The following is a 12,416-nucleotide window of genomic DNA, read 5'->3' as shown; positions in this document are numbered from 1 at the left end:
TACATTCCAGACTACTCTTTGCTTCTGCACTTTGGGCTGAGGGTTTTCTGCCTAATTACATGTGCCATTATAGTTTACCAATAGCATGAGTAGTGCTTTAGGGAAGGCTTGATATTATGACGACTTTTTAGGGAATGTGGGTTAGCATTGTCTTTATTTCCCTTAAGAACAAGGAGAGAAAATGGGACTTTATTTGAAGCATGAGAAATGAGGCACAATTTTGGTTGTAGGAGGGAGTGGTACAGCAGTCCCCAGCCTCTTTGGCAATAGGGACGAGTTTCACGAAAGACAATTTTTTTCACAGTCCAGGGGTGGGAGGATGGTTTCAGGATGATTTGAGTGCATCACACTTATCATGCACTTTATTTCTATTATTATATCATCTCCCCCTCAAATCATCAGGCATTAGATCCCGGAGAGTTGGGGACCTCTGGAGTACAGCATTGGGCAGTGTGGGAATTGAGTACAGTCTTGAATTCCTGTGTTAGGTAGGGCAGGACCCAGTTCCTTAAGAAGCTTTTGGTGAAAACCAGGGCTCATTCAGAGATTTGGAATTGTAAGGCCATATGCTAATAGAAAATATTCTATCAACATGAAAAAAGGTAATAATAGAAAATGATGACAGTCTTGAAGGAGAAAGGAGTCACAGAAATAATTTATATGATGCGTGTGAGAGACACATACAAATATAGTGGCTTAAAGAAGTTCTTTCCTTCATACATATCTCTCCCAAAATAGGCATGTGGGTCTGGGGTTGCTTTATTCCAGAAGATCATTCAAGGTCAGCATCTTCATCCTACATAGCTTCATCTGTGAGCCCAAGGCTATTTCGCTTGTCACTTTCTAATCAGTGGGAAAGAAAAATGAGAATCCAGGGCTGGTATCTTTAAGTCAGTAACCTGGAGGTTGCCCCCATCACTTCCACACACATACCAGCTATCGTTGGTATGAACCTCATCCTAGAATTACCTCTAGATGCAAATGAAGGGAAACACAGTGGGTAGCTAGGAAAACATGAGCCCAGCTTAAAGTCACAGAGTGGTGGTGGGAGATTTCTTTTGGAAAAAATGAAGAATAGCTATTTCGGAAGAGGAGCAGTTAATTTTACCCTATGGCTCGTGATAGTTTTGCTCATTTTGCTTTAGTGATGGAAAAAACAGCCACATAGGCTGCAAAAACAGGACATTCAGAGTTGGACATGAGGTGGGGTGTTTTATTCTAAAAGTACCCACTGAACTTCCACCCAGCGTTTGCAATAACCTCTGGAAAATTAATTTTATCATAAACCCTTTTTTGTCCCTTGATTGCATATGATAAACATGAGTTGAGCATGCACTGAATGTACATCTTTGCTTTGTGAACTGCTATAGCTCAACCGAACTGGAGTCAAAAAATAAATGACATCCATGTGGCCATTGAAGAAAACGTCTTCTGGGAATGTAAAGCCAATGGAAGGCCCAAGCCTACATACAGGTGGCTGAAAAATGGCGAACCACTTTTATCTCGGGTAAGCAAATGAACGAAAATTGTGTCTTAATATTGACTTTAATGTGGCGTGTGGTCTTGTTGCTATGGAAAGAGAAAAATGACCAGTTGTTTCCAAAATTATATAACCAAATGCCATTAATAGTGGAACAAGTGAATGTGGTTGATAGATAGAAACTGTACATAAATCCAATTTTCAAGCATTGCTCAGCCTTGTTAAACATCCATACCGGATCTTTGGTCTTCAGAGATTAACATCACTGGCTTTACAACTGGAGAATTATGCTGAAGGTCTGGATCATGTAATTGTGCTAAGATACAAGTTTGCATGTACAAGTGAGTGTGTAAGACTCTCCAGTTCTGCCCTTCAGTGTGGTTTTATATTGTCTTCTGTCTGGGAAGACTAGTGAACAACACAGTCCAGTACATGGACCAGCAAAATGCTCACTGTGCCTCAGACATGTAGCAGTGGTGTGTGCAAACTCGAGACTGACATCTCTTAATGGAACAGAAGTAGAACAACTAAAAGCGATGAGCAAAGTGGGAGGCACCAGTCTGTAGGCCCTGAAGCAGGCAGTAGTAGCTGAAAGCTCAGATATTAAAAATCCTCTTTGGAGACCAGGTTGCAGTATCCCTGTAGCTTAGGCTTAAGTGAAAAAGTGGCCAAACTGTTTCCTGGCTTAACAGGACTCTGTGATGTGAGAGAGGTAGAGGGTACCAGGCTGCGTCTTCTACTGGCTCTGGGCAGGAACTGCAGTAGCCTCAGTATCCTCGCAGATCCAGGACCTGAGAGAAGCCATGAGTCTGGTTATTTCTGGACCAGCAGCCCAAGGAAGGGCTTCCCTACTAGCTCAGCTGGTAAAGAATCCACCTGTATTGCAGAAGACCCCAGTTCAATTCCTGGATCAGGAAGATTCCCCTGGAGAAGGGATACTCTACCACTGCAATATTCATGGGCTTCCCAATCCCTGGCAGATTCCCTAAAGAATCTGCCTGGAGTGCAGGAGACCTGGGTTTGATCCCTGGGTTGGGAAGATTCCCCTGGAGGAGGCCATGACAACCCACTCCAGTATTCTTGCCTGGAAAATCCCATGGACAGAGGAGCATGGTGGACTGCAGTCCATGGGGTCACAAAGAGTCGGACATGATTGAGTAGTTAAGCACACAGCCCAGGAGATGAGGTGGAAGTAGCCACCCAATCTGCTAAATGAGTGGCAAGACAGACAAAAATAACTCCTTTTCAAAATACGCCTGCATGCCAATATTCCAAATCATATGCAAAAAAAAAAAAAAAAATTTTTTTTAGAAAGGTAACCAACCTGTACAGCAGTCTAACAAAGAAATCTGAATAACCTTGTCAAGAAGGCTGAAAGAGATAGGAATCATGCCTATAAAAATAAATGAGGTGGAGGGACCTTAGGATGAGGAACAATTGTGTCCAGTTTAATTTTCCCACTGAATTCAAATTTTTGCTGAAATATGACATTTTCCCCAGGCCCCAATTTGACAGCCAGTTTCTTGTGCTCTGGTTTCTTCCCCCATCAGCTCCAGGCAAGAACAACCACTCTGAGCACTGGCCAGGATATCAGCCCTTGCAGCCTCAGAAACAGGCAGATATAACAAGCCTAGTCCACACCGTGCCACCCATACCTCCTCCTGTCACTGCAGGGCTCCTGCTCATCCCATGATTCTCTCAATTCTAAAAGCCAGCCTCAAATCACTTAAGTGTAGGTGCCCAGGTAACTGGCATTTTCCTTCCTCTATTTAAGGTGAGGGATCATGGATGCCAGACAGCTAAATCACAACCCTAGGGCAAACAGAAAATATTTTACTTTTTAAATGGCAGGTCTCCTGGAGAAAAGGAGGTCCTTTAGGGTATTTATAAAAATTGACACCTCAAGTTATGTAGCCTCAGGCTGATGAATGAAGAAGGTCTATTGTTTGATACACTCACTTTGCTGTCTTCAGATTGGTTACCAGTTGATGGTCCTAAGCTTAGTTCATGCCACCAACAGCAGTCAAGTAACAGAACATTAAATTATCAATACTTATTCTTTATTCTTAGTAAACTTCAACAACATTATATATGTGCTTCTGCTTCATCCAAGAACAGTACAGTCCTTTTAACCCTCAAAGTGTTGGCTGCTCATAATTTGAGTGTTTTAACTACTCTAAACAGTAAATTTCCTTGTATTTCCCTCTCCTCACCCCCAGTTAGCACAAAACCTTGGAGTTAAAAAAAAATCATTTTAAATTTAAAGTTCATCTCTTTAGAGGGGATATTAATCTGAGGGTTTCACAATTAAATCAGTGATAACTCAGGAGAGTCCTACAATTTAAATTCCATTTACCAACTGATGTACGGGTTGTTTCATTTAGCATCTGACCTGCCACAAGTTTAGTTGACAGATAAATAGCTCATGTTATGTAAATTGTTTATATGATGGCAATTTTCCTCCCATTAAGCCCTTTTGATATATAACAAGTAGCAAAGATGGCTTAAGGTCTCAGTTGTAGAAGGTCATTGTTTTGTGTTCCTCTTTTCTTTCACAGGATAGAATTCATATCGAGCAAGGAACACTCAACATAACAATAGTGAACCTCTCAGATGCTGGCATGTATCAGTGTGTGGCAGAGAATAAACACGGAGTTATCTTTTCCAGTGCAGAGCTTAGTGTGATAGGTGAGTCTTTATACTGGAAAGAACAAAAAAGTAAAAGCTTTTGAAATCACTAAACTAACATGTGCTTTCCCAAGCATAAATATTCCATCCAAGAAAAAAGGTTGATGAAATCTTTAGACTGAAGATACCTCTCGAGAAAGAAGGAATGCATTCTACAAGCAGTAAGAGGAGACCACTTACTCTTCAGATCAGCTTCTTCTGATGCTTGCAGTGGGTGATGCAGTTCCCCTGGCACTCATTTTTATTCCTCTATCAACCCCTCTTCCAAACTGTGCAAAGTTTCTGAAATGTGTTGGTGTCTGATGGGGTGTAAACTTGAGCTTGGAGAGAGGAAGAGCTGCCTTAGGTGGACGGGTTTCTTTGAATGTCAGGCAGAGTGCATTTTGTTCTTTCACATATAAATTTTCCAGATTATACACTATGGACTGCCCCTCCAGCCCCATCTTTCAACATGTGCCCCTTTCCTTCTGTTCTTCAGCAGTGCTGAGCTTTCTGAGCTGCTTGTTTACCACATTCTCTTCCTCCTCGGTCCACTGGTCCACACTGTTCCCTCTGCCTCAAATGCTTTTCTGTCCCCTCTTCATTTCATTTACTTCTTCCCAACTCAGAACTGCTTACATTCTTTGCAGACAAAGATGGAGAAGCTCTATAGAGTCAGCAAAAACAAGACCAGGAGCTGACTGTGGCTCAGATAATGAACTCCTTATTGCAAAATTCAGAATTAAATTGAAGAAAGTAGGGAAAACCACTAGGCCATTCAGGTATGACCTAAATCAAATCCCTTACAGTGGAAGTGACAAATAGATTCAAGGGATTAGATCTGATAGAGTACCTGAAGAACTATGAATGGAGATCGGTGACATTCTACAGGAGACAGTGGTCAAGACCATCCCCAAGAAAAAGAAATGCAAAGAGGCAAAATGGTTGTCTGAGGAGGCCTTCCAAATAGCTGAGAAAATAAGAGAAGCTAAAGGCAAAGGAGAAAAGGAAAGATACACCCATTTGAATGCAGAGTTCCGAAGAATAGCAAGGAGAAATAAGAAAGCCTTCCTCAGTAATCAGTGCAAAGCAATACAGGAAAACAATAAAATTGGAAAGACTAGAGATCTCATCAAGAAAATCAGAGATACCAAGGGAACATTTCATGCAAAGATGGGCACAATAAAGGACAGAAATGGTATGGACCTAACAGAAGCAGAAGATATTAAGAAGAGGTGGCAAGAATACACAGAAGAACTGTACAAAACAAGATCTTCATGACCCAGATGACCACAATAATGTGATCACTCACCTAGAGCCAGACATCCTAGAATGTGAAGTCAAGTGGCCCATAGGAAGCATCACTATGAACAAAGCTAGTGGAGGTGAAAGAATTCCAGTTGAACTATTTCAAATCCTAAAAGATGATGCTGTGAAAGTGCTGCAAACAATATGCCAGCAAATTTGGAAAACTTAGCAGTGGCCACAAGGCTAGAAAAGGTTTCATTCTAATCCCAAAGAAAGGCAATGCCGAGAATTTTCAAACTACCGTACAGTTGCACTCATCTCACACGCTAGTAAAGTAATGCTTAAAATTCTCCAAACCAGAATTCAACAGTACGTGAACTGTTAACCTCCAGATGTTCCAGCCAGATTTAGAAAAGGCAGAGGAACCAGAAATCAAACTGCAAACATCCATTGGATCATCAAAAAAGCAACAGAGTTCCAGAAAAACATCTACTTCTGCTTTATTGACTATGCCAAAGCTTTTGACTGTGTGAATCACAACAAACTGTGGAAAATTCTTCAAGAGATGGGAATACCAGACCACCTGACCTGCCTCCTGAGAAATCTGTATGCAGGTCAGGAATCAACAGTTAGAACAGGACATGGAACAACAGACTGGTTCCAAATCAGGAAAGGAGTCCATCAAGGCTGTATATTGTCACCCTGCTTATTTAACTTATATGCAGAAATGAGAAAACTTATATACATCATGAGAAATGCTGGGCTGGATGAAGCACAAGCTGGAATCAAGATTGCCGGGAGAAATATCAATAACCTCAGATATGCAGATGACACCACCCCCTTATGGCAGAAAATGAAGAAGAACTAAAGAGTCTCGTGATGAAAGTGAAAGAAGAGAATGAAAAAGTTGGCTGAAAACTCAGCATTCAGAAAACTAAGATCATGGCGTCCGGTCCCATCACATCATGGAAAATAGATGGGGAAACAGTGGAAACAGTGGCTGACTTTATTTTGGGGGGCTCCAAAATCACTGCAGATGGTGACTGTAGCCATGAAATTAAAAGACACTTGCTCCTTGGAAGAAAAGTTATGACCAACCTAGACAGCATATTAAAAAGCAGAGACATGACTTTGCCAACAAAGGTCCATCTAGTCAAGGCTATGGTTTTTCCAGTAGTCATGTATGGACGTGAGAGCTGGACTATAAGGAAAGCTGAGCACCGAAGAATTGATGCTTTTGAACTGTGGTGTTGAAGAAGGCTCTTGAGAGTCCCTGGACTGCAGGAGATCCAAACAGTCCATCCTAAAGAAAATCAGTCCTGAATATTCATTGGAAGGACTGATGCTAAAGCTGAAACTCTAATACGTTGGCCACTTGATGGAATGAACTGACTCATTGGAAGAGACCCTGATGCTGGGACAGGTTTAGAGGCAGGAAGAGAAGGGAATGACAGAGGATGAGATAGTTGGATGGCATCACTGACTCAATGGACATGAGTTTGAGCAAGCTTCAGGAGTTGGTGATGGACAGGGTAGCCTGGCATACTGCAATCCGTGGGGTTGCAAAGAGTCAGACACAACTGAGTGACTGAACTAAACTGAACTGAACTGAGGCTGCCTCTCCCAACTCCATATTGGCTTCCTCAGGAAGTCATACCTGGCTCTATGCCCAGGTCAGCTCCTACTGTTACAATTTTCATCCTGCCTTTTAATGCTCCTTGATATCACGCTGCATGTACATTTACATTTGCTAATGTGATTTCTCTGTCTTTTTCTCTCACTGCACTTTAACTTCCCTGTGATGTCAATGACCATACTTGGTTTCACTCATTTAATCATCAGGACCTAATGCAATATTGAAGCACATAGTATGCACTCATTAAATATTGAATGAATGTAAGAATGAATGACTGCACTAAGTAATGAAGGAGTTGAGAAACTGTTTTAAAAAATGAATTAATGAGTGAAGTAAATCTTTGAAAACAGTGGTTAAGTGAATTAACAAAGCTCTAGGCATTAAAAAATAAAAAAAATAAAAAAAACTTTCAGACCATCAACTTGCATTTGTCTTATAGAAAAATCTTTACTTTGACTTCGGAATTTTCTTAAATGTCTAAGCAGCAGTTCTTCTTGGAGCGTAATAGAAAGGTTATAAATAAGAGAAAAGCAACACACAGAGAGAGCTGATTCCATAAGTCCTGATAATTTGCCCAGATTCAGAGTCCTCACTTGCCCTTATGCAGAGCACTTCTTGGTGCCTCGCATGTGGATCTGACATGGATTAAGTGGATGCTCCTGAGCTGAATGTTCGTCCACCCATGCAAGGTAAAAAAGAAAGGAGCTGCTTCCATAATTGTTGTCCTCACCAGCTTCTTTACCTGAACCAACACCCAATCAAAGATAAGAATTTTTGAGGATTCATGAGGTTGCAGTCTTTTTCAAAGAGGCCATGGAGGATTCTGTGGTCTTGGAGTCAACATCAGTGTGGCTACTGTAAGGATGTCCCCCACACACATACCTTCCCCACTATAAATGTTAAGAACGATAATTCCAGCTTCCCAGGACAAGTACAATGGTCCCATCCTCGCCAAGTGGACTCTGATTGTTCGTAGTTGAAGCTGACTGTTGTGGAGCGCAGTTCACAAAGGTAGATTACAGTAGAATGTTCTGCAAAAAGAAGTCAATTCTTTGTTAAACATAGTGTCAACTGGTTAGAAAACAGCTACAGTGGAGGGTGTGTGGCCTCAGGAATGAATCACATTGTCTTTAGACCCTCCAGGTGAAAGCTGTCCAGTTTAAAAGTCTGGGGACGCCATTATAATTATTAAAGATTTTGTAGGTCCTTTTGTTAAAATAAGAAAATTTGATGGTAACAAATGACTGGAAAATACAGGATGTAATCATGGAGTAAAGATAGAGGATGACTACAGTCCCAAAAGCAGAGCCTGAAGTGAGAAAGGCTATTAAATGATTTTTATCTAGAGCACTTTCCCAGAGAGGAGCATAACAGTATGGTTGCAAAGAGTTGGACACAACTGAGCAACTGAACAACAACAACAATGAGATGTGTGTGTGTATATACATCCATCTCCAGATATCCATATCTATATTCATGTGCACACTAAGTCAACTGTGTATACATCCATCTCTAGATATCCATATCTATATCCATGTGCACACTAAGTCACTTCAGTTGTGTCCAGCTCTTTGCGATCCTGTGGACTGAAGCTTGCCAGGTTCCCCTGTCCATGCGATTCTCCAGGCAAGAATCCTGGAATGGTTGCCATGCCCTCCTCCAGGAGGTCTTCCTGACCCAAGGATCAAATCTGTGTCTCTTATGTCTCTTGCATTGGCAGGCAGGTTCTTTATCACTAGCACCCCCTGGGAAGGCCAATTTATATCTGTGTCTATATATCTGTCTGATATGCATATCCTAGGATCCTCACCAGTTCCTTTCTCTTCCCTCTACCAAGGGTGGTTCAAGGCCTATGAGATGATAATCACTGATTTAACTCTTACATTCAGAGGTTTATTTCAAGTCATTTCTAGTTAGAACTAATTCCATTTGAATTCTTGGTCTGAGGCCTTTCTTAATTCCCTTGAGATCAGCAAGCAAGATCAGTAAAGATGAAAATGCCTGAGAAGTTATTTAACCCTCCTCCCTGACCTCAGCTTTATTGAGTGTAAGAACTGTAAGGCATGTCAGTAAATTATCCAGTTCCAAACAAGTGATACAAATAGTAAGTCTTCCAGAAATTCAGGAAAGAGAGTTTGACCAGTGGACTGAGCTAGTCAGGTGAACCTTGAAAAATAATTTATATTTATACAGGCAAAAGGAAAAAAAGAACCAGGAACAGTGCAGAGTGAAAAGGCCTGAACAAAAGTTATAAAACATCTAGATAGTTTCTTGCCCATAGAAAATCCTGAATGTTTCTCAGAAATTTTAATTCAAATACATAAAATGTATCAGCAAAGTTTAAACTTGAAAGAGGAAGATGGAAAAATTAATTAAGGGCCAATTTTGGAAGATATTGAACAAGCTTAGAAGTTCTCTATTTAATATCCCATTTTTCCTGCCCCAGAAAATCACACTAGTATATTCCAAGTGAATTAAAGGGCAGTTAAGTATTGAATGAGTAAATCCCTAGAGTTCTTATTAAATGAAAGAAGGAGAAGACATTTGATTATTTAAAAATACACATATGTGAATATTGGTTGAGTAAGCTTTAATACAATTGTATTTCACAAGTCACTTAGTTTCTTGCTGGGTGGTAATGGATTTAATAACCGATTAATTATTACCTGTATTACAATCTTAGGGAGGTTGAATTGAACCAAGAAACAAAATGAAAACAAGATACTTCAGTATAAGGAAGAAAAGAAGTATGCTGGTTGCAGCTATTGATCCATTATCAGTATCCTCCAGTGCTAGAGAGAGATTCCCTTTGGTGCTGGGAAACAGCCTTAAGGTCATGAATAAGAGATGGTTAGGAAGCATATGTTTAATAGGCTTTTCCCTGAGTCTTGTTTTACGTATTCTGTCTGGGTATTTAATGTATATGTAATGTATCTATATTTAATGGATTGAAACTGCTAAATAATTAACCTAGGTGCTGGGTGATTTACTCACTGGGTGGGCAAATGCTGTAGACCTTTACCTTGAGGTCAGTATATTAGAGTAGCCTGGTGATGAGTACTTTTAAATAGAAAAAGTACATCCTTGTTTGTGACTGACCTATTACAGTTGATAGTTTATTACTCCTCAAGGCAACTGTTTCCCGACTTCTTCTCCTATGTTAGCTTCTGTCATGGATGAGATTCACTCGTATGATGTACACCTGTGAGCAACCACACAACTCCCTGGGTCGTAGAAGAGTGTGCTGGAATTGGAACAGCGAACTGAGTCTTATAATCTTAGGGGAATTTGAATCTTCTACCAAAAAAATACAATTTAAAAAGCCAAATTAAGTATTTTATTAAGATAACTTTTCTAATGAAATATTTCTATTCATGTTTAATGTTTGTGTCTACTCAGATAGATGATCATATTCGTACTAGGGGATGCTGATTGAACTGCCAAACTTGAAATTTTCTGTGCTGCTCCATACAGAATACCAATGTCATCCTGTATATATCTGGTGGCTCCGTGGTAAAGAATCCACCTGCAATGCAAGAGATGTGGGTTCAATCCCTGGGAAGATCCCTGGAGAAGGAAATGGCAACCCACCCCAAGATTCTTGCCTGGGAATCCCATGGGCAGAGGAGCCTGGTGGGCTACAGTCCATGGAGTCACAAAAGAGTTCGACAGAACTAAGTGACTCAACAAGAACAGCAAGGATAAAGTATGCCTAAGACCTCAAAAGCTGAGGCAGGGGTTTAGGTACCTGTGAGTCACTGGAGGAGTGTCCTCTGAGCAAAATGTATAAGAGAGCAGGCTAGGGACAGGGGTTGGAAAGCAGGGAGCAGGGACATGATCCCAGGTAAAGTCTAGCCTATTTCGCATTCTAGAGGGTGATGTCTGGAGCATAAGTGCATCTCAGAACTATTCCCACCTCAGGCAAGGAGGCTGACCTTTTTTAAAATATCTTCATCGGTTATTCATTGATCTGCCCCTTAAGTGGTGCTGATAATGGCAGGGTATATGGAGCAAAACCTCCCAGTCAACTTCCCAGAGAAGGGGGCAGCTGGAGTTGGTAAGCAACCAGTGCTCACAGCATCTGGGGCCAGAATAAAGAATCTGTGTGAGGTACCAACAGCATCCTCTACAGAAGACAAGTGATGGTGCTAGAGCAAGGTGCTTGGGCACTGTGTCCAGCTGACCTGGATCATAACCAACAGTGTCACTAGACTATCTTTTTATTGGGTAGGAATATGGGAGATATTTTTTCCTTTTTTTTCTGCCTTCCTTTGTTGTCAAATGATCTACAATGAATCAAATTATTATCATAATTATTACTATATCTTTTTAATTGGAGTATACTTGCTTTACAATGTTATATTAGTCTCTGCTGTACAACGAAGTGAATCAGCCACACGTATGCATATATCCTCTCCCTCCTGGATCCCCCTCCCATCTGTCCCTCATCCCACCTCCAGAGCATCAACCTGAGCTCCCTGTGCTAAACATAAGATTCCTACTAGCTGTCTATTTTATACACACTAGAGTATCTTTGATTTTGAAATGGGATGAACTGTCCTTAAGAGCAACTGAGTGTCTTCCCAGTGGTCTTGAATATGACTTGATTTTGCCAGTACTGCATAAGGGATAGAAGTAGCCTTGGTCCAAGGAGTTCCTATCTGATGGTTCAGGACCGTGGGCATTCTCCTGGCCTCTGTGGTGGAAGACATCAGACCCTGGCAGGACACTCAGATGCCATTAAGGAACTGATGGTCGATTAAAGTGAGGTGCAGGCTTGAGCAGTTATATGGTTAATTTGCCATGTGTCCAAATGACTGGCCTACAAATTAGAAAAACACTAAAGCTAAACTCAAAGTCATTTCACAGGGGTTTTCACAAGTGCTCATCTGCAACTAAGTCTGATTTTTCAACTGGCTCATTGAGCCAGATTACAATCAAATGTGCTGAGTGTAAACAGCATCTAATGAGAGGAGGGATGCCTTTCTTACCCAAATATTGTCTGATAGGAGCTTTACTTAACTCATCAGAAAGAGGGAAAGCAATGCACATGGATCTCAAATGCAAATTTGATATCTTTAACAAGTTACTAACCCTTCACTAATCAATAAAACGAGGGTGTCACTGTCAAAACTAAAAGAGATCACATGTGAAAACTTCCTGCAAATCTGAAGTGATTGTAGCAATACGAAGTTTGGGTTTTGTTTTGTTTTGTTTTGTTTTAAACTAGTATCCATACCAAAAGCTTATAATACAGACAGCTGCACAATTATCAGTAAACCCTATTTCAGTGATTCTCAAATTTTGCTGCTTGGGAGTCACCAGGGGGGAGCTCTTTAATAGCCCAGTACCATACATTCGTCCCTCACATGAATCCCAGACTTG

The 12,416-nt window shown here is 40.9% G+C and overlaps 1 protein-coding gene across 3 annotated transcripts in view; it reads left to right on the top strand.

Annotated features, from left to right (window-relative positions):
* CNTN4 (contactin 4) overlaps window positions 1–12,416 on the top strand; it is a 1,031,287-nt gene that overhangs the window by 851,677 nt on the left and 167,194 nt on the right. For all 3 annotated transcript variants that reach the window (XM_055557494.1, XM_055557495.1, XM_055557496.1), the window contains 2 exons: window positions 1,371–1,507; window positions 4,039–4,168. In XM_055557494.1, the coding sequence (XP_055413469.1) occupies window positions 1,371–1,507; window positions 4,039–4,168 (267 nt within the window). The remainder of the gene's footprint in view (window positions 1–1,370; window positions 1,508–4,038; window positions 4,169–12,416) is intronic.

This window comes from Bubalus kerabau, chromosome 20, assembly GCF_029407905.1.
Source record: "Bubalus kerabau isolate K-KA32 ecotype Philippines breed swamp buffalo chromosome 20, PCC_UOA_SB_1v2, whole genome shotgun sequence".
NCBI classification, from domain to species: domain Eukaryota; kingdom Metazoa; phylum Chordata; class Mammalia; order Artiodactyla; family Bovidae; genus Bubalus; species Bubalus kerabau.
The sequence above is the reverse complement of the archived record's forward strand: the minus strand, read 5'-3'. Positions and strand labels throughout refer to the sequence as shown.